This window comes from Macrotis lagotis, chromosome 1, assembly GCF_037893015.1.
Source record: "Macrotis lagotis isolate mMagLag1 chromosome 1, bilby.v1.9.chrom.fasta, whole genome shotgun sequence".
Taxonomy (NCBI): domain Eukaryota; kingdom Metazoa; phylum Chordata; class Mammalia; order Peramelemorphia; family Peramelidae; genus Macrotis; species Macrotis lagotis.
In genome coordinates, this window is record NC_133658.1 from 104,126,199 (window position 1) to 104,150,223 (window position 24,025).

Here is a 24,025-nt window from a genome sequence, read left to right on the forward strand (position 1 = left end):
AAAAAGTATCTGTCAAATAGTTAAGATTTCTGAATGCAGACATAGCTTGAACAAGGAAATGAGTCATATTCTGAAACAGCAACTTTGATTTAGATTTTTATACTTAATAATTGATAGAATTCAGTAATCTACATCAATCATATAACTCGCTAAATTGTGAACTGTATGATTTCACTACTATTTACAAGTGATTATCATTGGAATTTTGACAGCCATACTAATGAGTTAAAGTCTATTTAATTACAAAATTATCTATTTAAGATATTTTATGCGTAAAATAAGAGATAGGTGACTGAGTGGCTATAGTGCAGGACCTGGGGTCAAGAATATTCAGGTCTCCTGAGTTCAAACATGGCTTCTTATACTTATTAGTAATCCCAGTCAAGTCACTTAACCATGTACACAACAGCTACCATTAAATTGAACTGGAAAAAGAAATGGCAAACCATTCCAATATCTTTGCTAAGAAAATGCCAAGGCAAAAACGACTGAAATGACTGAAAAAACAAACAAAATGTGTAAAGCACTATGGTAGGTACTGGAGATACAAAGACAAAAATGAAACATATAACTCTCAAGGAAATGTTTTTAGATGATGGGGAAGAGGTATAATTTAAGTTTTTTTGCATAAAAAGAAAACAAGATGGTGATAGACATAAAATGAGAGATAAAGAAGGAATGAGGAGGACCATGCTATAAGGAATTGACCTTCGAATCAGCAGGATTTGGATTCAAATGTATTCTCTGACACATACTTGGTTGTGACAATATGTAGTTGTTTGATGGTACTTTCCAGAGGCCCAGTAAATGCTCTAAAACTAAAAATTATAGATGAGTTGACCTTCAAACTGGTAGAAGGAGGGTATATACAGGGAAGTCTTTGGATGGATGAAATCATAGATCTAGACATTGCTCTCTATTCCCAACCTAAATGAATGAAAGAATGAATGAATGAGCAAAGATTCAAATGAATGAATGGGTGAATAGAAAAATAAATAAATAAGAAAAAGGTGTTATTAACTCCAAAGTTTTTAGCCTGGGACACTGAAGTTATTGACAGTTATATAAAAGAAATAATGGTATGAAGGAAATGTTCAAGAATGAATGGGGTATATGATAACTTACATAAAGAGTTATATCAGAGTCAAATTAAACAAACATGCATACATTTACCAAACAGATAGATCTATGGATAAAGGAAGAGTTTATGACCAAACAAGAGCTAGAGAAGGTCATAGGTAATAAAATGGATAAATGTAATTTTTAAAAAAGATTTTGCAAAAAAAAAATTGCAGTCAAAATTAGAAAAAATATCAGGAAAATGGGAAAACAATTTAAAGTTTCTTTAATAAAAGCTTCAGCTCTTGAAAATTTAGGGAACTTGATCAAATGTCTACAAATAAGAACCAATTATTATTTGTTAGTCAAAGAACATGAATATGCACTGTTTTAAGAAGACAATAAAATTATCTAAACCCATGAGAAAAATATTCTAAATCATTATTGATTAAATAAATGCAAATTAAGACAAATGTGGGGTACCATCTCATATTTATCAGATTAGCTAACAAGACAAATACTTGAAGGGATGTGGACAAAATTGACACATTAATGCATTGTTCCTGGAGTTGTAAACTGGTCCAATTATTTTGGAGAACAATTTGGAATGTGTGTAAAATGTATAAAATTGTACATAAACTTTTATCCAGGAATACCACTAATAAATCTGTATCCCAAAGAAATCAAAGAAAAAGCAAAAGGAACTGTAGGTTCAAAAATTAATCATAGAATCTCTTTTTGTGGTGGCAAATAAATGGAAATTGCGTCCATCAGTTGAGGAACGCCTAAACCAGTGGTGATATGATGATTATGGAATAATATTGAAATGATTATAAGAAATAATGAGCAGCATGATTTCAGGAAAACCTGGGAAGACCTTTATGAATGGATGGAAAGGGAAATGAGCAGAACCAGGAGCAAGTTGTAGATATAAAAGCAATACTTCAATTGTGATGATGGTCAACTATGAAAGATACAGCTACTCTTATCTGTAAGATAATTCTGAAGCTCCCATTATGAAAAATGCTATTCAGATGCACAGAAAAAAGCGAAGAACAACTCTGAGTGGTAATTGGTGCATTTTTTTCATTATCTATACTTTTTTTTGGAAACCTGGCTAATATGGAAATATGTTCTCTATGGTTTCAATTAAAAGCTTATTACTTGCCTTCTCAGTGGATACTAGGAAGGCATTAGAGAGGCAGAGAATTTAGAACTCAATATTTTTTAAAAGAATGCTAAAAATAAATAATTAATTTAAAAAGAAAATATTAACAACATCTTATTTGCTTCTTGAAGAAAAAAAAGGTCAATCATTGTTTAACACTATGGCAGGCTAATGGGTAGAAAACATCACAATGAATTTTAAGGGGGCTTAGATAATGAATGAGAAAGCTCCCCATTGCACACTTAGTCTGAGGTAAATGTGTATTATGGGAAAAATTAATTTTACTTTGTATCCACTTAGTATTCTTGTCTAAGCAATTCAAAGTGATTCACAGATGTTGGCTCATTTGTCCTTGCAACATCTATGGCAGGGAAGTAGCAGAAACAGAGAGGTTAAATGACTTCCCTAAAGACTCTTAACTGTCAGAGAAAGGAATAGATCTTTACTCTCTTGAATTCTAATCTAATATCTTGTTGAAGAAATCATGTTGCATTCCCATAAAAACCAGAACAATGCACATGATGCAACACTCAGCAACTAAGCCTGAATTCCATTCTTTGGAAATTCTCATATCAAATATTGATTGTCCACAAAGAAAAGAGATTTGCTTAGTCTTGTTTGAATTTATGTATCATTTTTAATAGTCAAACTGTATGCACAAGATCTTGGTACATACACATACTTTTGTAACATATATATAAAAACTTATTCTCAATAATATAATACATATACCCTATTATTTCCTTTTACTTATATTCACATCACAAATATGCATGCTTCAAGTGCATAATTGTTTGTATTCTACAATTATGGATGCTACATGTATAATTTTATTTTTGCTATATTGATTCTTCTATATATATATATATCTGATATCTCTATAACTAGAATATATTCATAATGAATTTATTCATTATAGTAATCGTTTCATTTTTGGCACATTATCAGCACTGATTCAGTACCCAGAATTGAATAAGAGTTTAATACTCAGACTGATAAATGAATTAGCTTGACAGAAAGTTTTACAGGAAGAGGGCAAAATAAATAAGAAATATCATTTCTGCTTGATTTATGAATTATTTAAGCTACACAAAAGCTTAGTTTTCAGTTTTTAAGAATACAAACCAGAAAGAATATTCTGGCTTTATTTAAATGATATATGTCAATCTACCACCTGGATTACCTTTGTTAATTTTTTTAAATTTATACTTGTTGAGAAGCATTAAACTAAATAACTAGGTTCTCCTGAGCCAGTTCTACAACTACCTAGCCCATTTTGCTAATGATGTTGGTGCCCAAGGTATTCCATAGATTTATCACAAGAAGAATGCAAAATAATAGATATAATAGGTGTGAATACTTTCAAAAATTAAAAGTTCAAGATTTCAACCTAGACCAACAAGTTTTCATCCATCAGCACTGGTGGAAGTTCTTTTTTTGTTCATTTTGTTTTGTTTTGTTTTGTTTTTTGGCTGGGGAGAAGGATAAGTGCAGTAGGGATTTATTAGCAGATTACTCTACTTAATACCCTATTACCCTTTGCTAAGAGGCTGCTAGGGAGAGTAAAAAGAAAAGACATTATATTTCATTTCTGATTGTACTTCAGACATATAAAGAGAAACCAACTAAAGAAAAAGATATGGTTCTTTCATTTGGGTAATACCAGCTAGTCTTAGGTAAAAATCTCAAGCACACTAATTTGTTTGAGATCACTGTTCTGTTTATCTTTTATTAATTTTTTGCCCATATTCACACCCTCTTTAGGTTCCTTTATTCCCCCAAATACGTCATTTCCTATTGTTCCCATAAAAAATTAGCATTCCTGAAGGATACTTAAGCTCTCCAAAACAAATCAAACTGATTAAATTAAATTATATCAATGCTAAAATGGCTGAGACCTTTGAAACTATAAAATTATTAATGCAAATGATATAATTTACATTATAATTTCAATGAAATTAAGCAAATATTCTTATTTTGCTTCTGAAATTCTATCCTTCTTCTAAATGAGAGCAATGCTCAATAACATCTTATTTATATACCATCTATCATCCATCAGTCATCATATACCTGCTTCCATCATCTATCCATTCATCTACCATTATGTATTATCTATTCATATCTATCCATTCAGTTGACTATATATTAATGATATTTTTATATTGAATAACCATGATTAAAACCTTGTAGGTGGCACATAAAATGTAGAATGAACAATGGAAGAATTTTTGCTGCCTCTGAAAGGAAGGGTATGAGATATAATTTCATGTCTTCTCAGTAGAAAACATTATATTAATGTAATTCTGATTCCCCTTCAATCCAGTGGGGCCTCAAGCAAATACAATCATATTAAAGATGTCCAAGACATAATTCACCAGGAAAAAATATTTCCAGCATACTTTTTGTCTAATTCAAACCATATGTTTTTTTATAAATTAGGAGCAATTAAAATTGAAGTAATCTAACATGAGGATCCTTCCCCTGGTATTGCTATTCTGCCATGGTTTTAAGGAACTTAGTAGGGAGAGAGTGATTTGTCTTGCAAAATAAAAACAAACAAACAAAAAAACCCAAAGAACAACACTCCGTTCATAGGCAAGAGAAATGTTGCAGCTGTGAAACAAATACTCAAGGCATAAAGGAAGATTAACTGGCTGGTTTTAACCACATGAAATCCAAAAATCTGCATAGTCCTGCTCCCCTGTTCTGAGGAACAGCATTAGGTTGGTATGGATTGGGATGAAGTGGAAGTGCTGGGGCCCTTGAACAAAAATTATACTTATCTTAGGGTTAATGATAGCCAAGGAGGCAAATAATGGGCATCTTTACAAAGTTTCCCCAGAATTTTTTAAATAATATTTTATTTTTTTCATTTTGACACTCATTTTTTTAATAGACTGATATTCAACTGTAATGAACTTGCTCATGACTGCAATAAAATAATCAAAGACAATACTAAAATACTTATGTTGGAAAATACCATCCATATCCAGAGAAGGAACTGTGAAGTTTAAATGCAGATCAAAATTTACTATCTTCAATTTTTTAAAAAAAGTTGTCTTATGAATTATGTCACTTTGCTCTCTATTTATTTCTTCCATTTAGATGTGAATCTTTTTTCACCCATAATTAAAATACATCTATGTTTAGCATCATTATAAATATGGAGCCACCAAGAGAACAATGTACACATTAGCAACAACGCAGTGAGATGATCAGCCTTGATGAAAGCAGCTCTTCTCAGCAGTTCAGAGAGCTAGGACAACCTTATTAGACCAACTATGGAGAATGTGATGCCCACCCAGAGGGAGAAAAACAAAACAAAACAACCCTTCAGAATCTAATGAACAATTTATCAAAATTATCATATATCTCTTTTCCTTAATCCTTAATCCTCATGCTGAAAATTACTTATCTGTAAACATGTTTATTAAATATGTATGTGCAATGCTAATCTGACTTTCACTGCTGAGGGGAGAGGGGCAGAAAGGGTGGATGGAAGGAAATTAAAGTTCCAAATTTAAAAATATACATGTGCATATGAATAAAAAAGATAAAAAATATGGAGCCATTATTATACTGCTTTCTGTCAAGGAAAGTGGGGAGGGGAGGGAGAGAAATGTAACAAAAATGATTGAAAAGTATCATTATATGTAGTTGGAAAAATAAATGAAGAAAAAAATTAGTTTTAAATTCTCTCTATCTCTTCTTCCTCCTCCCATCAGAGATGGTAATCAATTTGATATTGGTTATATATTTTCAATCATAAAAAATATATTTCCATATTATTCCTTTTACAAAAGAACATACAGACCAAGAAAACATACAAACACACACACACACAGTGAAAGCTAGTATGTTTTTATCGGAATCCTAGTTACAATTTTTTTATAGAAAGGCAAAATGTTTTGGATAAGTCATTTAAACTTTCTGCTTCTCATTTTCTGAATCTGTAAAATGAGGGAACTGGACAAAGTGATTGCCAAAATTCCTTCTAACTTCAATCTATGAGATGATATTTTGCCATCAGACTTTTCCCTCACAGTCCCCAGGGTATGGTTGTTGTAAATCTTTTCTCCTCAAGGTTTTCTTTAGGTCACTATTCTCTTTTCTCATGTCTCCCTTTTCCCTGCTTTCCCTCCTTTCCTCCTTTGCTTGCTCCCTTTCTCCCTCTCCTCTGTCTCTCCTCCCTTCTTTCTTTCTTTCTAATGCTCTCCCTTTTGCTCTTTAAGACACATTTCAAAACCTCTTGATCTATGTTTTCTTCAGTTTCCTCATCTGTAAAAGGGAGATAATAAGCATTTCCTTCCAGAGTTGTTACTAGGGTAAGTGAGACTACTGTAAAGCATTTAGCACAATTCTGACACATAATAAGCTACTGTCTGTCCTATATCTATCATTGTTTTTGTAGATAAGTTTCTAGAAATAGTTATTCTTTCTCATTGCATCCGCTTTTACTTCTACCAATCACTTTTCAGCATTTTTCATTTTTCATTGAATCAAATTAGAAACAACTTTTTTCAGTCTACATCTTTATTATCTCTCTGAAGAGATAGATATGGTTCATCATTCTCTCTACCTGACATCTTTTTGGTATGAATTTTCACAACTGTGGCACCTTTGGTTACCTTCCTACTCTTCTTCATTCTCCTTCATTAAGTCATTATTCCCATGAATGGTTTTACTCCAAAGCTCTGTCATTATCCCTTTTCTTTTCATATACTCCTTATTCTCAACCAACTCCTAGATTTTATAATGATCAAATACCTATTGAAAAGATCTAATTGCATATTATAGAGACACATTAAAATCAGCATGTTTATAACAGATCTCATTTTCTTTTCCCTTTCACTTACCCCAATGATTCCTTCTTCTTAAATTCCCTGTTTCTATTGGAAAAAATCCTTATTCTTACAGCCATTCATGGTCATAACCACTCTACTGACTCACTCATCTCTCCTATATTATATCAGTTGCCATGAAATATCAATTCTTACTCTGAAAATATTTGCCCTATATGTCCCCTTGTCTTAAATTATCAAATCACAACTCAAGTTCAGATCCTTATCATCCCTCTTGTGCACTATTGAAGTAGCTCCTTATGTTGGCTCAAATCTCTGTCCTCTCCAATCTATCCATTTCACAATAGTTAATAGATATTCCATTAGTTCGTAATTAGCTCTATTATTCTCCTGATCAAGAAGATTCAATAATCTCAGCTAACTCTAGAATAAAATAGTTTCATTTTCAATCTTCATCCTATCTTTTAAACTTTATTGTACAGTAGCCTGCTTTGATAAGTTGTTATCTTGTTAACATTTTCCCTCAGTGTTAATGCCTTCCTTTTGAGATAGCCTCCTGTTTCCCCTGTATATGTCAATATGTGCATGTTCTCTTACATATTACATTGAAAGATCCTTGAGAGCCAGAGTAGTTTGTATAATCTTTCTCAGTATCCTAGAACTTAGCACAGAATGTTGAACATAAGCACCGAATAAATGCTCATTGATTGCCTGATTGTTAGACTGAAAGATGCTTAGTTTTTTCATTTTTTCTTTATGACATTCTCCTATTTATATCTGTGCTTTTTCAAAAGTTAATCCTCAAACCTGTAATGTCCTCCCTCCTCACTTCTATCTCAGAGAATCTCCAGGTCCCTTTAAGGTTCTGTGAATCTTCCTACTTGACACTTATCCTGAACATGCCTCCTTCTCCCATCTTTGTCTATATTTTGTAGTTTCTGATTTGTGTGTATGTTGTTCTTTCCAATACAATGTATTATTCTTGATGCTAAGGTTTTCCTTTGTATTTGTATTTCCAGTGTCCAACACAATGACTGGCATTTGGTAGGTGTTTAATAAAGGCCTATTGAATTTTCATAAGATAGTGTGTTAGGTGGTAGGGGCAGAAATATATAAATATAAGCTGATGTCCCTCCTAGCCTTATAATCTGTATGGGAGATAAATTGCACAAAAAAATAACTTATTAATAAAGGGTAATTCTACAGTGAGGGAATGATGGGATCTCAGAATGATGAAAATTACCACTTGATTTGATTTTTATATTATCTCAGTGGTGTAATGTTAGCATGCGTACTAAGAGTCACCTAATCTCTATCTAAACATAATAAAAATAATTTAGCACTTACTCTCAAAAATCTGTTATGAATTCATCTCCCCAAAACACATGCAAGGAGGGATTCCTGTTCAGAACTAATAAATACAGGGACAGTGACCAATAATGATGTTCTTTCACCATATAGTTTTATTTAATGACAAAAACCAATTAAGCACACAATTCAAAAGCAAGCTGTGTTTTCTTTACTTAACTATTTTGAATAAAAGTCTTATCTGACTTATGCAAAGACTAGTTCATTATGAGTAGAATTTTAATGTCCAATAAAATCAAATACTCCTTTTCTCTGAAACTTCGGAGGAAAATATAACAAATCTATTCCTTGTTTAGATTTCTGGGCTAACCTTAGGTCTGAGTCCTTTCTTAAACAAGGCTATCATACAACCTTCTAAAATGGGGTAGATCCATCCTTAAAAAAAGATATTTTATCATTTAGCATTTCTTCTCTCTTGTTTCCTTTAATTAAAAAGGGTTCTAAAAATTGATAAATAACAGATCATTGCACATAGGAGTCTTGCATCCTTTCTACTGTCTAACTTTTCTAAACCTTTTCTCCTCCCCTGTGGAAAAGGCTTGACTTATTTTCTTTGAAAACAATGTTCACATGCTTTCCTTTCCTCTCCTATAATATCCTAAAATGTCTTGTCTAGGCTTTCATTTTCCAAATTAAAGACTAGATTCATGCAGTTCCATTAGTTAGTGACATTCATCCCTCAAAGACTCCTTTTTTTGAAAGACACAAAAATAAGTAATATGCAGATAATCTGTGACACAATTGCTCAGTTCTTTATCCTACTCCATCTTCATACCCTCTTCAGTCAGTTATTAACTAGTCTATTCCCAGTGTTCTCACATTATTTGCTTGTTTTCCTGAGGTCTTATTATACTGACAATTAGGCCAATGCTTTTTTCCTTTCCAATTTGAATCTTCTCTTGACTCCCATCAAAATTAAACTCTGGGACCTTATTTCCTAAGACACTTGTAAATTCCCTCCATAGTAGCTGGGACATAACATAGAATACTGAGTTTGGAATCTGAGAGACAAGTTAAAATCCTTCCTAAGACAATGAAAAATAATTTACTAAGTTCATATTATGTGCCTAAGTTAAATGCTGAAGATGGAAGGACCAAAAATTAAGAAAAAAAGTTCTTGGCAGTTTTGTAAACCTGAACAAGTTGTTTAACTTCTCCCCAATTGTTTCTGCACATATAAAATAAGAGGATTAGAAACATTAGCATTTGTCTTAGAAACCAATAGCATTTGTCTTAATGTGTTAAAAATTGTGGACATTGTAAATAGGGTTCATGATTGAGTGCACCTTTTGTTTAAATGTGGAATTTTTCATTTTGTTATTCAGAAAAACATGTCTGGTTCATCATGTTTCGATTATGTCTAATTCTTCATGACTCCTTTTGTGGTTTTCTTGCTTTGGTTTTCTGTTTCATTCTCCCGCTTATTTTATAGATGAAGAAATTGAGGGAAACAGGGCTAAATGACTTGTCCAGGGTCAGATAGCTAAGAAATGACTAAATCTAGATTTGAACTCAGGAAGATGTGTTCCTGACTTCAGACTTAAACACTCTATTTGCTAGGTCACATAGTTTTCCTGTGTTCTTTTTCAAATCTTATAAATTATATAACATATGAGCTTAAACCATGTAGGAACTAGTTCTTATTCCTATAGAGCTATCTTCCTACCCTGCAGTCTCCACTGAATATTATATATATATATATATATATATATATATATATATATATATATATATATATATATACATATATTTATTCTGGATCATTGCCTTAGATTTGGAAGAGATCTTAAAAAAAGTCTACTAGTCTAATTCTCTCATTTTAGATCTGAGAAAATTGAGGCCCAGAGTAATTTCGTGAATTGCTTGAGATTATATATAGGCAAAAAATGTAATTTGTTAATATATTAATTATTAATGGTGATCATTATTAATATGAAGCATTTATATAATACTATAAAGTTTGCAAAGCACTTTTTAAATATTACATTATTTTTCCTTACAACAACTCTGGGGGCTACTATTATACTCCTTTTATAAATGAAGAAACAGGCAACCAGCGGTTAAATGACTGTCCAGAATTAGTTTCTGAAGCATGATTGGGTCACAGGTCTTCAAATGGAATTTTAATCCAGGTCATCTGATGAACTTTAGAACCTTTTCTTCTGTATCCTGATGACTCCAATTTTAGGGAAATCACTACTGATTTTTGTTTTTTTTTTGGATTTATCCTTATGAACCAAATCTGGATGATATTAAATGTTTGACAATGGTTTGTATTTTCTTTTACTTATACCAACTGCTTTTGCTATTCCTTTGAAGAGTTGAAGAGTTGATTTCCCAATTCAAAAAAATGCCATCTGTGACTGATCTATTTGTAATGAGATGATTTTCCTCTTGTATTTAAAGTTTTGTTAATATATCCTCTAATCATGATGATCAGTTTATATGTAGATTCTAAATTAAAAAAAACCTTTTATTTAAGAACCACTATCTTGAATTATCACTTGTTTCTTTTATAATTCTTCACTTTTCTGTATTTCTTTTATAGTCATTTCTAAAGATAAATTTGAGTTTAGACAGAAGAATCCTGATAGAATAAGACCATGAGACTGCACTATCTGTACTTTGTGAAGATGGGATATTAAAGAAGACAATCTCTTCAAAAAGGTCTTAAAGAACTGGGAAATTTGATGATAAGTCTTTATGTAGTAAAACTTTACAGGAATATCTAAACTGCCTTGAAGTTGAAGAGAGAAGATATGGATTCAAATCCCTGCTATAGTATATATTAAATGTATGATCATGACTAAATCCTTTAATTTTTTTGAATTTGTTTCCTCATTTGCAAAATGGGTTTAGACATACTTGTATTACCTGCTTTAATTTTTTTTTTTAATTTGTAAAATCCTACAGATTTCATTTAAGTTGTTGAAAGGAAACAAATAATTTTAGTATGTTGTCTCTATAAATTAGAAGAATCACCTTGGGAGGCAAAAAGGATATGAACTCGGTAGGACAAAGGAAATTTGATTTTTATTCTATAGCCAGTAACTAGAACATTGTGGATAAATGAATAAATGCTTATTAAATTGGATTTAAGGACTGACCTTCATTCCTATCAAGATTTCTTTACTACAACACAGCCTTTTATAGCAAAATGAGCTGATAGTTTCATTAAAGACAATTCTAAGGGTTTCAGTCTTAAGTTTGATGATTTGGTCCATGCAATTCAATATACTTCTCTCTGTTCCAAGGTAAAAACTTAACCTCAAACAAACATACTGAAAATTCATAGCATAGAACAGCGTAGAAAAATCAATCCACAGCAAACTTCACTGATGGGAATGCAAGTAAAATCATTCTTTCAATAATGTGCTAAAATAACATCATCATATGCATAAAAGATTTTAATTTATTATATATCAGAGTTTTTAAGGGTTCAACTCTGAATTTAAACACTAGCTCAATCAGGGCTTAATGTTGCATCTAAAAATCAGTGTTCATATTCTAATTGGCATGTGTGTGTACAATTTTTTCAATCAATGAGCCATCTCCCATTAATGAAACATTCAGAACATGACCTTAATATGAAGTTATTTTAATAAGCTAATGAATTCATGTTAAACACTTTGAATTGTAAGGTGCTTCCTAATAGGGGTATTGCCTTTCCAGAGAAATGACCACATATTCTATAGGATAAAATATTATAGAGAGTTAGACATAGTGACATACACTGTAATTGTTGATACTGAGGAAGCTGAAACTAAGGTTAATGAAACAGTGAAATCTGATGGAAGAGATATCAGCATGAAGTCTGAAAACAATATGATAAGCTTCCAGAAGTGGTTGAGCACCATAATGCCTAAAGTCAGACAAACCCCTCCCATTTAGAAAATCAAAATCCTTTATGGGATCAAGATAATAAATAGTAATTACATTTCCATCCAATTAAGATAAGGAGATTCAGTCCCAAAATAATGGATACCTATGGCAATTAGGCTAGTAATTTGGTTAAAAAAATTCTTCATTTATCTGGAATCTCTGTATAACTGACATTTATTTAAGCATTGAATTGTATTAATTCTTTTAATCTTGACCCGAAAAAAGTGCTGAAATGTTTGGGGGGGGGAGAAAATTAACTTTCTTGCCATTTTTTCCTTTTGTACAAGGGTAACACTGTATTAAATATGTAAGGTCTTATTTACATGGGTTTGATTACAGAAACTAATAAAATATTCTCTAAATAATGTAAAAATATATTCTCTAAATAAAGAAAACAACAAAAATCACTTCCACATTCCCATTCATATATTGAGTCTTACTGTAATCTTTCTTCATTTGATTCAAAAGGAAACTCTAATAACCAGGGAGGCAAACTTTTAGTTGTAATTGTTTTGATGAGAGTGAAGTTGGTGTAACTCATCCACAACATACTGACAAACTACAGTGGAACAAGAAAAAAAGTAAGCTGCATTGCACTTTTTACAAACAAGGTGATTTTTTTTAAAAAAATCATTTTTGAAAAAATCTGGGGGTGGCTAGGTGGCGCAGTGGATAAAGCACTGGCCCTGGAGTCAGGAGTATCTGGGTTCAAATCCGGTCTCAGACACTTAATAATTACCTAGCTGTGTGGCCTTGGGCAAGCCACTTAACCCGATTGCCTAGCAAAAAAACTAAAAAAAAAAAAAAAAACCTGCGTACGCCTTCAAATGTCAACAGTTATTTACTGTTTCTTTACTGTTTAATAACCAAATAGTTAAAAGCATTCATTCTGTAAAATTATGATTTTACCAGGAAATATGATACCCATAATCACAACATGGAACACAATCTTTTGAGTTATTTTAGAATAATGATTAAGATTAATTCCTTATCCCATAATTTTTTAAAGGACCAGATGATTTGAAACTCAATTTTATCAATGAAATAGATCTCCAAGAAATGAAATTTATTAATCTCAGATCTTCCCAGTAGCCAGCCATAGTTCTCTAAGGTTTAAAAGAGAGATTATATCGTTTTAGGATATTTTTTGACTAATTATATTATTGAACAAGATACATTTGTACTTGGATAGATAGAAATCACTATCCTCAGGGTCCTATTTCAATTTGAAGGCTTGGGACAGAATGAATCCACTTTCCCTTCATGTGAATCTTAAAGGATACAAAATGATTGCAGAATACAAAATTTCTTCACTCATTCATGGAAATTTCCACCTGTCATTTATTATCAGAAGATAATAAAGTTTGGTGGGATGATGGATAGAGTACTGGTTTTGGAGTCAGAACAACCTGAGGTCAAGTCCAAACTCAGATACCTAATTAACTGTGTAATACTAGTCAAGTCACTTAAACCCAATTGCATTAAAACAATAAAAACAACTTCTGTGGTATAAGACCATTTATGAACTTTTGTTCATACTAAAACTGCTCCTGCACCTTTACTCTCACACAGTACCCTTTGGAATGGAGATAATATCTTTCCTTTGAAGGATGCATTTTAAGGAATATTTTTGCCCAACCTTCTTCAGCTTACATTTACATTATGCTATGGTAAAAGGGAGATAAACCTTCAAAATAGAATAAAAATGTAATATAAGGTCATTTAAAAAAATTTAAATTATGAGAATATGGAAGCTCCTTTTCTCTTTGACATAGAAAGTCATTTTTGTTTCCATCTGTTTTGGCCCTGGGGTTGACCACATCTATGCAGAAAGTCTTTTGGGTGAGTTACAATTTACAAAAATGTTACTTCCCAAATAAGACAAAATATTACAAAACAAACAAAGAAAAACAAAAACAAAAATCTAGCTTCCAAGGATGAATTTAAAACTTTCAAATCACCAGCACTTATTTTATCTAAGGAATCTTTGATTTCTTTCAGAGTTGACATAAATACACTTTACATAATTATATTTAAAAGATAAATGATACAGAAAAAGAAATATTCAGAAAATTATACATGGATCAATTTAATCTTTATTACAAATTTTGCAAAATATCCTCATGTAACAGTATCTTCTGCTGAGTGTATGAAATATCATTCAATTTTTCAGTTTAAAAGGCATGAGTTTCCTAAGACTTTAATCAAATGTTTCTAATGCCACTTTTCATTTTTTTAAGTGAAATTAGTTAGCATTAGCATTATTTTCATTTATGGATTTAGCAGACTGAGTCATTAATTGTATTTCAAATCCTCATCAACCTCAGTGGCACATGGAATCATTCTTATAATGTCCCAGATTATCAACAGGAGAGGATTTCATCTACATTATTTGAAAATAAAAGTTTGGAATAAATACCATTGCTACTTGGAATTGAAAATCCAAGAATGAATAAAGATGATATCTTGAGAAAGGTGATTTGTTTGCTCTTATTTCCTCTGCCATTGAATTAATATTAAGAATAAGTTAAGGGGCCAGCTAGGTGGCACAGTGGATTGTGCACTGGCTCTGAAGTCAGGAGGATCTGAGTTCAAATATGACCTCAGACACTTCATAATTGCCTAGTTGTATGACCTTGGTCAACTCATATAACCCCATTGTCTTGCAAAAACAAAAAACAAGAATAAGTTAGGTTATATTCTTCCAGAAGCTCATTCCATTCTTTTTGGTGGTTATTGCATAATTAGAGTGAAGCCCCTGGATTTTGCATATGGGTGATGATTCAGGATCAACTATCTATAGTAAAACCTATGTTTATATAAAGATGATCAAGTTCTGGGCATAAGCCTGCTTCTGATAATGAGTAATACCCATTCTCAAGCAATATAACTGTCTATTTTCTATTTACAAAGTCTGGTGTTCCTAACACACAAGGAATATGATAGTTATAAAATAATTTTAGAAGGTGCATTAAATCTTTCACACTCTAAGGCTCCTACAGCTTCATCCTCACATCATTCAAGAAATATTTAGTACTACTTTCCAAAGTAAGATCTGAAGTAACAATCATTAAAAATTCAGGAGATAGACAGAATGACATAGGAAAACAAGTCAGCTTTGGAATTAGGATTCATAGTATTATAGATATTGATCTTAAAGGTACCTTAGAAGCCAATCTCCTCTTAAAAAGATAAAGGAAACAATGTAGGAAAAAAATAACCTCAAAAGTTCACAATAAATATTAAGTTAAAAAGGAAGAATTTGAACCCATGTCCCCTGATTCCAATGTCACTGCTCTTTGTATCTTAGCATACTTCAACCACAGGTTTTGTATTTATACAACTGAGTAATAATACATGTGGATTATTGTTCTGGAGAAGGAATCACTAAATCAATTCATTATAAAACAGTCACACATCATGTAAAGAATATTTTCTTAAAGTGTTTGTAATGCATTTAAGATGGTTTTTAGGGCTTCCTCAATCATTTAAATATTACATAATGGCAAGCCCTATCTATTCTTGTCTCCAGATTCATAAAGGAAGCTACTCTAAATCTAATGAAATTCTCTAACGAAGACATTGCGTAGTTTCTCTATATCCTAACAGAACAAATAATGCAGTGACAAAAATGAGCTGGGATTTTTCTAAGTGCTGAATTCAATAGAAGAAGATCAAAACTGCAAAGACATAAAACAGATATTCTTAGGTATCTTGTCTTACTTGTAGCCAGGATTAAAATATCTTTGTCCAGAGAATGAAAGGTTAAATGAACATTGCAATCTTCCAATTCATATCATGCTCAAAGTATTCTATTTTGATATTTAAGGTACTTACTGTTTAATTTTTAAAATGAATATATCAGGCATTCTCAGCTCTATTACAGTGGGTTGGTGGTAAGATTAAAATAAAGTATAGGTCAAAATACAGAATAAAGAAATTTCTTATTTGCTCACAGATTATGCCAGTTACTTAAGTATTATTGATATAAATAAGGAAAGACAATTTAAGAATACATAAATGAAAGTAAAGAAGAACAAATGTGTCAAAAATGAATGTATATGCATTCAGACACAATGTAAAAGCAGAGTAAATGCTATATAGGTCAGAAACATGCATCATGATTTTGCTGAGTGGAAGGTTAATATGCGATGGAGAAGCAAGATGGAAGAAGCCAGAAATTACAATTTATTTAGCAACACAATGAGCACTTTCTGAGTTGATGAATGCAAAGATGGAAATGGAGGTAAATTAATAGATATGTACAATTAAACTTTCTAAAAATTATCTTACATTTCAAATTGATTTGTGGAAAATTATAAAACATTTAGTTTCATTTTAAAAAGTTTCTTTAAATATATGACTTTATTATGAAATAGTGAGCTAGAATAATCTCAAATTATTCTTTTAGTTATTCAAAAGGCCCTAGAATGGTTTGGTTGCTGTGGGAATTTTCTAAAATATATTAAGAATTAGTAAATTACATAGCATGCATCATATATTAGGATATATATATATATATATATATATATATATATATATATATATATAACTATTTTCATTAATTCCATAAGAAGTTAAAATGTTTTAAATAATTTCTTTGGAAGTCTGAACCATTTACCATGATAATTATATACTCAGCACTACCACTATTTTTATATTTTGCTTTTCTATCACTGTTTACTTGGAGACATCAAATTCAAACTACTCATTTGAAAGAATTAGACAATCACTTTATAAAAGTGGCAAATGCAAGGAAGAAATATGTAATGAACTCAGATTCCAAAATGAGAATTTATCTCATTTTTAAATTTAAATATTAGGGCATTTATAAAGAGGACTTTGTGCTTCTTATTTGTAAAAGAGTTAAAAATATTACTATGATACATAGGATATGTCAACATTAAATTTTGAATTTCTTCAGAACCCCATTAATGAAACTCTCAACTAATTTGATGCTTCCTCGAATGGTTTTTCTGATAGTTAAAAGCAGTAGAAAGGGATCAATCTGACAATTTTTGTCACTGTAACAAAATTCAATATAGGACCTAAAAATATTTTTAAAATCCTCAAAAATATTTCTGCATTCATTGCTATGCTTTTATAAAGACATATTAAGGATGTATTGACATGGTACCTCAATCAGACACTAGGAAGAATTATAATGATATTAGGAATCTGAGAGAGAGGAGAGAAAGAAGGATGAACAAAGGATGAAAAGTATTTATATTCAACTTTTCCTCAATTCTGTGACATTTCATGCTCTGAAAACCACAGAAAGGCAATGTAGCACAGTAGAATAGGCTAGGATAGAGAAGAACTAATATTTCTCGCTTGCTCTAAAATTTACTAGTTTTCTCCTATCTAGTAAATCACTAAACCTCATTTTTACTAACTTTTCTGATTCATAAAAACAATCAGTTGGATATTATTATCTTAAAGGTACCATCAAGATGGAGTATATTACATTTTAATCCTCTTCCCCAATCCTTCTAGACCCCATAATTTATTTAGTAACACAGATAGTTCTGGAATGCTGATTTAGGATATCAGAGAAAAGGGAATATGACTAGATGAGGGATAAGTCAGGGTACAGGAAACAGACAAGTTCCTGCACTAAATGTCCAAGTGAGGACTGATTGTCATTTTTTACCTATAGCAAAAAATTCAAATGCAGAAACTTTTTTTCCGTTTTTTTTTAAAAATCACCTGTCAGGTAATCAATCTTATCAAGATGTCTTTAAAAAAATTATGGTATCAAACAGAATACTAAGAAAAATTACAAATTAAAGTAGATTAATTATGGATATGCAATAGGTAATATAAATGGGTAGAAAGATAGGTAGATTAATAGAAATAGCTAGAGAAAGGATTGATAGAGGAATAGAATATCTATTCCAATAGATAACCAAAGTACCTGGATTAGCAACAGTCTCATTGTTCATGAAGTCAAGAAAATCACTGATCAATTTCTTGCCATATAGAAACAAATTAAATCTTGCTGATATTCTATAAACATATATGTAATATATATGCATATAGTGGAGATGAATCTAGGTTCACATTTCTCCTCCTTTGTCCTACCTGAAGGCAAACCTCAGTGTTAACAATCTCCAAATGCATCCATTTGAGAATGACAATCTTATTTCAAATAGCATAAACCAAATCCAGCGACTTTACCCAAGACTTTGGAAACAATAACAAATTGAAAATACTAGGTCAGAAGTGGAGATGCTTATAGTTGATTCAATATGACTCTACCAGTAACTGACAGTATTTTTCATGGTAATTATGTATTTTAATAGAAGATATATGGTCCCACAATATAATTCTTCACACCCTGAAAATTAAAAGATTAAGAAAAAGTAAGACGATGATATTTGACAATTATGATGGTGATAAAAATTATAGGGAAAAGGAGTATTTTCTTTTATTTTTTTGCTTTTTGGAATAAGCTCTGTCTCTTAAATTTAAGTCAAAAATAACTTTGATATATAGCCAAATATCCATTAGATGGTCCATGCTACTAACTAGTATTGTTAAAATTATAGAAAAAAAGGACTGATGAAGCAAAGGAGAAATACAGCTGCCGCTACTACTACTACGTCTTAACTCTGAGGCTTGGGAAAAACGAGTTTAAAAAACTAAGGAAATTTTCAGTTAGAATTTCATTCACTATAATTTTCACTTTGCCCATAGTTAACAGATCTGGAACATAGGTATAATGCAAGACAGAAGAAATCTTCAAAAGAGAAATATCTGTTTATATGACCTACTCCTAATTAGAACTTTCAAAATTCTTTTTACTGTTCATATGGAATTTATCATGTACTATCTTATAATATAGTGCCTTATGCACATGCCTTTCTCTCCTACTTGCGTGAAAGTAACGAGGGAAAAGATAAAGTCATATTCATCCTTACATTCTCTATGGTATCTACCAGAGCATCTTTCAAGAAGAGACAATGCAACCATTGCACTGATTTTATGAATGGATGAATGTTGGAATTATAGTGCAGTGTTTAATTTTAAGAACATGAGTTTATGTGATAAAAATAAAATCATGATCCCATTTCCCATAATATAATGTTTTCCCTGTTCACAGTTCATACTAAATCCAAAAGGCCACTTTCCACAATAAGGAAAATAAAGACTGTCATTCTTTCCTACATTATATCCATTTTCTTCTCCAGTATATCATCTAATCTACTAAAATAATCTTATGATGGACATAGGAGAAACATGATTAATATAATACAAAAATGACAAGCTAAAAGCAGAAAATGTTTATATAATTAAAACCACTGTTACTAAATTTCCTTTAGATTTGCTATTAAGTGAGTAGATCAACTCTATTTTATGAGATGATTTCTAAAAAATGATATTTTGGAAATTCTTGGAAATTTGCTTCTAATATTTATGTGTATGTACCTATATCTCTATGTATGTGAATGTATATAAGCATTATATATATATATATGCATACATATATATATATATATATAATTTTGAGTATGCAAACATAGAGATGAAGATGCCCAGATCTAAATATGCATGTATAATACATATAATATATATAATATATATATATATATATATATATATATATATATATATATATATGTGTGTGTGTGTGTGTTCAAAATTTGCAAACATATATTTCTTGGGAAAATCACACAACCAAGTAATAGAAGTCCAGTTTAAATTAAAATTTCTCTTAGAGTTCAAATACACATACCATCAAGTCCCTGCTAGAGAATATATATCAAAAGACATTCACTTCAGAAAGGGTGGTGATTCAAACATAAAATACCATGTTTTAGAAAGCATTTAGGTGAACACGAAAAATAGGACCACTAAAACAAATGACATCTTCTGGTCAAAGGCTACACCATCCATTAGTAGAGTTTGACAAATAAATTAAGGTAATTATGTTGACTTTCAACAGTTTTCCCCAAATTAGATTATACTAGAATATAGTTAACCAAAATGCAAACTATAAAAATGCATAAAGGGCCTCCTTTTATTGGCACATAGTAGTTAATATAGCATTATTCTGTCAACTTGAATTTTCACATATCAGCCTTTAATGTCAGGTGTTATATATTGCATTTTTAGGTGTTTTGTAAGAAATGTGCTTATTCATTTGGACATGGCATATATATAATGATCTCCAACCATGTATTTTCATAAGATTCAAAGTCTTAAGTTTAAAAGAATTCAAAATACATTTTTCCTCTGGGAAAAACTGTATAAAATATTAAGTACCAAGGGCATAATCATTGTTAAGGTTTCCACATGATTCCTTAAAACAAACAAACCAAAAAAACCTCTTTAAGTTGTTCTCTTAAGTTGTATATGAACTAATATGGTACTCCTTTCGCCAATTCTACTTCTCAATGTAAACAAATGAATAATCATTGTATTACCTAAATGAAATATAAAACAACATGCTTTAAAAACAATAAAAATATCTAGCAGCTTTTGCCAATACTCTCCAAAAGTGCTCATAAAGGACTTACCAAGGGATGCAGTGAAGTATAACTGGGTGATTGCTACTTATACCAAAAAAAAATAAAAATAAAAAAAAACAAACATACGTTTCTTGGCTGTCTGATCCTCCTCCTCCTGCTTCTCCTCCTTCTCTGTTTCTTATACTGACTGTTTTTTTTGAAATAAACATGAAACTAATGTGAATGTGGTAATCTCATAGACAACAAAGGGGTGGGACTATAGCAGAGACCACTTAAAGTCAGTGCTATACATGCTTTAACTTACATCCAGATGTAGAATGACTTGGACAGATGTTCTCCCCAGCTGTACTCTTTGAACGTGACATGCTTATGTTGACTACACTGAGTACATGAATTTCCATAAACAGATAAGAGAAAATGCATACCTGAAATTGTGGCTGAATCTGGTACATATGTATTATGTCAGCTTCAGATAATATTACCACCTTATTTATGCCTTTTAAAAAATAAAACCAAACTAAACAAAAACAATTAAAACCCTACAAAAAGTCAGAACAGATGTAAAATATTTTGATAGAGGTTTATTCCTTACCTTAGGTCCATGAAATAATAAAGCACAAATATACCTACCTCATGGGGCACATTGCCATTGCTAACATGACTACATATATTTGCATTGCTTATACATATTCTAAATTATACAGATGGCATTAAAAAGAAAGAAAATAATGTAATACCTTTACTTTTACCTATGGATTTGATGAAATGGTTCCATGAAGAAAGGATTTCCAGACAAAGAGAATATAGAGGAGAGAAACAACAATAAGAATTATGTAAATGCACTAATATCTGAAAATTAAAAGAGACAAGAAAGTATAAATAAGAGTTTGAGGACAAATGGAGATGCAAATAGTGTTATGGGGTGGGGGATGGGGTGATGATTGTGTTCATTTCCTTTACACATGTACATGCAGAGAAACGTGGAACTCCCCATGCTCATTTTAAAAAGATGTCACAGATGAGAGATACACAATGACTGGAGAATGGGAAATTCAATGATTCTCTGATAGAGGAAACAAAACAAAACAAAACAAAACAAAACCCAAACTGCACTATCAGCATTCCAGAAATCAGGAACAGATGCTATCTGCATAGTCCCAACTAGCCATGCATTAGCCAATGGATTTTTCAGTGACTCCAATAGGATAAAATGAATAGCTACTTTCACATGGTAATTAGGGAAAGCTTTCAAATATCTTTAATATCATTACCCATAACTGTATTCATATGTGCATTTATGTATTATCTCAATCACATTTTTCATATTTCATTTCTTTGCAGCTATTATATTGCAAGGGACAATGGGAAACAGAAACTTAAGGGTGGGGGAAAGCTGAGGGAAGCCAAAAAAAAATAACACAACACAAGATGTAATTGAAGTAATGTATTTAATTAGCAGCCAGAGAGTTTGCAAGCATTTGCCCATCATTTTGCAGTGATGGATTCAAAGCAGCTACAGAATAAGAAGAAACAATGAAAGCAGAGTGGAAAAGGAACAGAGCCCATACCTTGGTCGCCCATCATCAGGTGCGCCAGACCTTGAAGGAAAACAAGAGCACAGTCAGCAATGAACAAGGGAGCATGGGAAGACAGGGTTGTCACAGTGACAAAAAATGTTCAGTGACAGACATCTTGTTTCCTATGAGATATGTCTGTATCACAAAGGCAAATAGAAAAGCATTCTTTCAAATATAATTGGGAATGCTTTGGGGCCAAGAGTTAGAGTACCACAACTCAAAACATTGGCAGATGCACCACCATGAATTATTTCTATGCATTAATTGGAACAAGGAAATGCATTAAGAGAATGATTTTGAGTCCAACCAATCCCTTAATATTCCTTTTCTCCTTTGTGCACTTGGTTGAGTCTGTTTTGATTGAACAACTGCCCTATTAGGGCGAGTTATTTTCTCTGATTAAATTTTCATTAAAAAATAATAAAACCCAAAGGAATGTAACCTGAAAAATGGGCTGGGTCTGATCTTTTTCCCCTCATCAAAAATGAGCAGTTTCATAATAAAATGAACAAATTCTTAGTCACATTGAAATGATAATGCAAGGGAGGTTTCCTTACTTATCTGACACAAGAACATTTATTCTAATACTGAAAAGGTACTAGACATGCAATGCAAACTCAATTTTCTTATGAGAACATGCTTTGAAGAAACAGTAGATCAATTTCCAACAGAACTAACTAAATTTATTGAGTATGATAGTGGGAATCTATTTAGGATTTTATTTCATTTTGAAGTTTAAATATTTATAAAGCAAATAGCATGCAGTTCTGAAAAATGAAAAGCCATAATTTCAAGAAAGTTCATACATATTTTTGAAAATGCCAGTGAGTCCTATCTTTAAATTTGAATAGCTACCAACTACTAATGTCTGAAGTTTAAATTAACCTTAAGATAGTTGTTCCTCCTTTTGAGGAACTCCAAATTGAATGGTTTATTATAACCAATGGAAAACCCTTAATATGGTAGTAGTCTTTTTTTCTCCTTTCTTTCAATTGTCCCAAGTCATACAAATAACTCATCTAATAATATATTCTTATTTTAACAAAAAGACAGAATTCTCAAATTCATTAAACTACCAACCAATCCAAATATTTTTGAATTTTATGAATTTAAGACAGATTTAATTTCACTTTAGTGAAATTCACTAAATTTCACTTTAGTTGAAGATGACTATTAATGGATTTATCTGCTGTATGTCTGTCTAACAGAATTTTTAAAAAGATTTTGGCATATCGTTAATTTTGATTTACTTACTAATCTGTATTGAAAGAAATAGTGGCATTTCCACAAAATTGTACTATCAACCATTTCACATTAAGCAAAAAAGTATAATATAATCTTTATATATATAATCATATGCAAATAATAAAGTTAAAAACCTTAATGCTTCTTGAAACAGAACAATTCTGTTGTATATTTGTTATATTTTATAACAGAAAAAAGGAATAGATTAAAGAAATTATAACCTGCTGATGTGTCTAACTTCTTTAAACTGAGAAGTAATAGGAATAGGAATCATTATTTTAAAATGCTATTTGTTCAGATGTTATCTTTCATTTTATTTTTTGCCATATTTAATGATATCATTTGTTGAGGGGGTCAAATATATAAGTATATATTTTTCCAATCTTCCCTTAGAAAATATAGCATAAAACATTACTACTAGTCTTATTTGGTGTAATAGTTACAGAGGGC

General features: G+C 31.2%; 1 protein-coding gene across 23 annotated transcripts in view; it reads right to left on the reverse strand.

Annotated features, from left to right (window-relative positions):
- The window catches only part of NRXN1 (neurexin 1), a 1,421,526-nt gene that overhangs the window by 1,255,599 nt on the left and 141,902 nt on the right, over positions 1–24,025 (reverse strand). For 16 of the 23 annotated variants that reach the window (XM_074205787.1, XM_074205768.1, XM_074205895.1 and 13 more), the window contains one exon: positions 22,322–22,351. The exons of the other annotated variants lie outside the window; for them this stretch is intronic. In XM_074205787.1, the coding sequence (XP_074061888.1) occupies positions 22,322–22,351 (30 nt within the window). The remainder of the gene's footprint in view (positions 1–22,321; positions 22,352–24,025) is intronic. 23 annotated transcript variants of the gene reach the window in all.